Source organism: Populus alba, chromosome 18 (genome assembly GCF_005239225.2).
Source record: "Populus alba chromosome 18, ASM523922v2, whole genome shotgun sequence".
In the NCBI taxonomy this organism is placed as follows: domain Eukaryota; kingdom Viridiplantae; phylum Streptophyta; class Magnoliopsida; order Malpighiales; family Salicaceae; genus Populus; species Populus alba.
The window spans coordinates 2,945,589-2,949,143 of NC_133301.1; the positions used below are offsets into that span (position 1 = coordinate 2,945,589).

A 3,555-nucleotide genomic window follows, 5' to 3' on the forward strand; every position below is an offset into this window, starting at 1 on the left:
TTATATAATAAGTAGCATCTTATATATTCAGTCAAAAACATGTTGAGTTTGCAGACTTATACAGTAACTTATGCTGCAATGGAGGTCAAGGATAAATAATTTGAGCAGCCATAGTAATCGGCTGCAACAGTTTTACATGAATTGCAAGGCAATACAAGCCTGAATTATGGAAAGCAAAAACAAGCCATAACCATGAATGATGAAACATAAACTGCGAAGGGAACAATGTACAAAACGACCATCCATGGCTGCCAAGAGACGCACATAAACAGCTCTTTATAAACAGATGATCAGGGGTGCCTACCTCCGCATTAGCTTCATCAACCACGGGCATGGCGGCAGCTGGTAATTGTTGCCACTGCCGTCATGGAGCTTCAACGGTGCCGGTTTCGAAAAGTCCCTTCCAGTTGCTTGATGGGGGGGCATCCACGGCGGATTTACTGGTGGTATTCTCCAACTCCTCATCAATCATAATCTCCTCTGAACGGCAACTCAAACTGCAAAATGCTTTCTCGCCTCTGCATAAAATCAATTCAACCTGGCATCTTAAAATCAAAATCCTCCATTGACTAAATAAAATGGTTTATAGATAACTGGCACGAACCTGTATATGTAAATATCTTTTCCCTCGTCCAGTTTCTTGTTGCAATAGTAACAGAAGCTCAAGAAACCTTCAGAGGGAAATGAACTTGGAATCTTTGAGCAAGTAGCAGCCTGGGCCAATCCAATCTCCTTCTCTTTGTTCTTGCCAAAATTACTAGAGTCATTAGAGTGACATTCCAAAATGCAGCCACCATAGATATGAGTTGTTTTGGGGTTGGGACCATGTGAAATTACACATGTATAATCCTCAGAAAGCTCAATCTCACTTGCAGAGAGAGAACTGATAAATCCATTGCCAGAGCTCGCCGGCATGGGGGTATAAGTCAAATTTGTGTTTGAAAAGTCGCTCGTATTTGAGCTTCCTCCAAGTAACTGGGGAGGGCAATCAACTTGGGTAGTTATGTTATCCAAGGAAAAATTCAGAGAACTTGCTTTCAAGTTCTGGCCAGCCAATCGAGACATGGATGACAATGATCTGCATGAGTCCAATGAACATGACCGAATCTTTCCAAAGGGCTCAGATTCAAAAGGACCCTCTCCAATTTCAAAAAGAACATCAGAGCTGTCCTTTTGAAGGGGGGATTTGGTGAGGGTGCGAGGGAAAATTGCAAAATTTCTTGGCAATGACTTTGGTGCTTGAAAAGGATCGGTATGGGATTGAAAACTAGCGGTTTTACTTCGCACTCGGGGTCCAAAAAGAATGTTCTTACTCTCCGATGATTGGAGAACTTTGCCATATCCTTTCCCATCGTCGTCGTCGTCGTCGTCGTCAAGTGAGTCTAAAATGCTCAAACCTACTTTGTTACTATCCCAGCTCTTCTGTTGCCCGCCATGGGATGACCTTAGGGACTTATGGGGGTTCCCTGTGTTTGAAAACATCCTACTGTCCAGGGGCGATGTAGGGCTCCTAACAGAGTCACAATCTGATAAGCCCTTATGGCTTAACCCCACAAACAAGCCAGGGACAGTGAAAAAAGAGTTAGCTTTGTGACTCTGCCCCATGTGATTATCAGGTTGGAAATATGACTCGGAACCAGAATCGGACATTGTCAACTGACCCGTTTGTTGATCTTTCTTGAGTGACCTCGTTCTCTTCCTCAACATTGCCACAAAACCCTTCTTGGAAACACCAAAATTCCCCTTATCTGCACCCAAACAAGTGTTTGTCAATGAATTGCTACTGTATTCATAACTAAATTAGAATCAACATGAAACTGTTGACTAAACAAAGATCATTTATTAAACTGCATTGAAGAAACAGAAAAGGAAAGCTTGAAAACACAAAAGGATCAAAACTTTCAAAGGAAGATCTTTCCAGTTAAGAAACCTCAAAAATCCCAAAATACCCACATCAAGAATTGCGAAAAAAGTAAAGAAGGAACAGCAAAATCCCACCTTGAAGATCACACAACATTTTCTAAGCAAAACCGTGCTCCCACAATCAAAATCACTCAAAAAACAAAAACCCCAGATGATAAAACCTCGTTAATCCATTGAAAAGCCTCCGAGAAAAAAATACCAGCAGTGCATAAGAACATCATCAAGACATCAACTTTGACCAAAAAAACAATAAAACTAAATCAAGAAAAAGAAAACACAATGCGTCATGATCATCACCATCTTCAAAAGAATGAAAAGAAAGCATACCAGATTTCTTTTTCTTTTCTTCCTCAATAAACCACGGAGAGAGATGATGTTTTAAGGAAAAAGACACAAATGCAGTAAAGAAAAATATGGTTTTTTGTCAATTTCTTGGACTGTTTATGTGTCTGTTGTTGAAACTTGCACAGTACTCCTTTATCTCTCTATCTCTATCCCTCAAAATCAGCAAAGCAGTGAGCTTCTGAAATACTCCACTCACTTAACTCACACACTCACACTCACACTCTCTCTCCATTAATATACATTACATACCACCTCCTTTCTTTCTTTGTTCCTTTCTCTCTCCAGAGGAAGTACGTATGCAGATACTGTCTTTAGCCCACGGGTTTCTTTTTCTCTTTATAGTTGATTGGTAGGGTCGAAGTATATTTTAAAATATTTTTTATTTTTTAAAAATTATTTTTAATAATAACACCTTAAAACATTATAAAAACATTAAATTCTACTCGTAATACACCTACCCTACCAGCTACTTTTGTAGGTATGCGCATTTTGTCACCTCTACACCATTTTACCCCCATTTTGTTTCTTTTTTTTTTATTATTCTCCTCTCTCTGTGCTTCATTAAATAAATCAATACCTTTTCTCACTGTAATGATGCTATGAATTGAATTGTAATTAACCTTTAGACAGTCTTTGACTTTAATAAAGCAGGAGTAATTAGTGTAATAAATGGGTAATCTCGTATTGGTCTTGGCAAACGAGACCAAGCCAGTGGTATCTTTTCCTTTCTATAGAGATGGATGGATCACCGCTCGTGACTTGCTACGTGTAAAAATATATGAAGTTAGATGTAAATGTGTGATTTAAACCAGTGTATCTTTCATTTTTCATGTGAAGGGAAATACATGTTGGAAAATAAAGGTGTCACGTTAAGTCAAGTCATGAATTTGTCACGTTAAGCTAAGTCCGAGCTCTAGGAACAAGTTCCTGAATTAAAGGGTAAAAAATCCAATCATCTTGGTTGTTTGATAGATAAAGTGAATTTGAATAAATGAAAAAAAAAAATAGCCTGTTAATGTCTTGTAATAGGAAGAAAAGAGATGTTTTATTGAGAAAACAGACAAAAAATATAGAATAATGTTTCTTTGAAAGGGGTGAAGCTGAGAAATTTTGTTTTTTGGAACAAATTAAGAAAAAAAAAATCTAGGGGGTGGGAGTTAAAACTTGCTAGTTTTAGGGTTAAAAGTTAAAATCATTCATATAAAGGCAAGAAAAAACACAAACTTTGCAGGGGCTGGGGTCTTTATCAACCCCCTACCTCCGCCATGGCTGATGACAATTTCAAAC

General features: G+C 38.3%; 1 protein-coding gene across 2 annotated transcripts; it reads right to left on the reverse strand.

The window, feature by feature from the left end:
• LOC118051069 (FCS-Like Zinc finger 10) lies at positions 1 to 2,573 on the reverse strand. 2 transcript variants are annotated; one of them, XM_035061603.2, is made up of 3 exons: positions 2,251 to 2,573; positions 605 to 1,748; positions 1 to 518 (listed from the first exon to the last, which is right to left on the reverse strand). In XM_035061603.2, the coding sequence occupies exons 2-3, from the start codon at positions 1,705 to 1,707 to the stop codon at positions 365 to 367; spliced, it is 1,257 nt and encodes a 418-aa protein (XP_034917494.1). In that variant the 5' UTR covers positions 1,708 to 1,748; positions 2,251 to 2,573; the 3' UTR covers positions 1 to 364. The 2 variants fall into 2 exon arrangements, with proteins under 2 accessions (XP_034917494.1, XP_034917493.1); XM_035061602.2 differs by lacking the exon at positions 2,251 to 2,573 and adding an exon at positions 1,999 to 2,240.
• Between the last annotated feature and the right edge of the window lie 982 nt (positions 2,574 to 3,555).

Excerpts from the sequence above, each read along its gene's own strand:
- LOC118051069 (XM_035061602.2), bottom strand. Across the intron at positions 519-604 it reads AAAGATATTTACATATACAG|AGGCGAGAAAGCATTTTGCA; the intron begins GTTCGTGCCAGT and ends GATTTTATGCAG.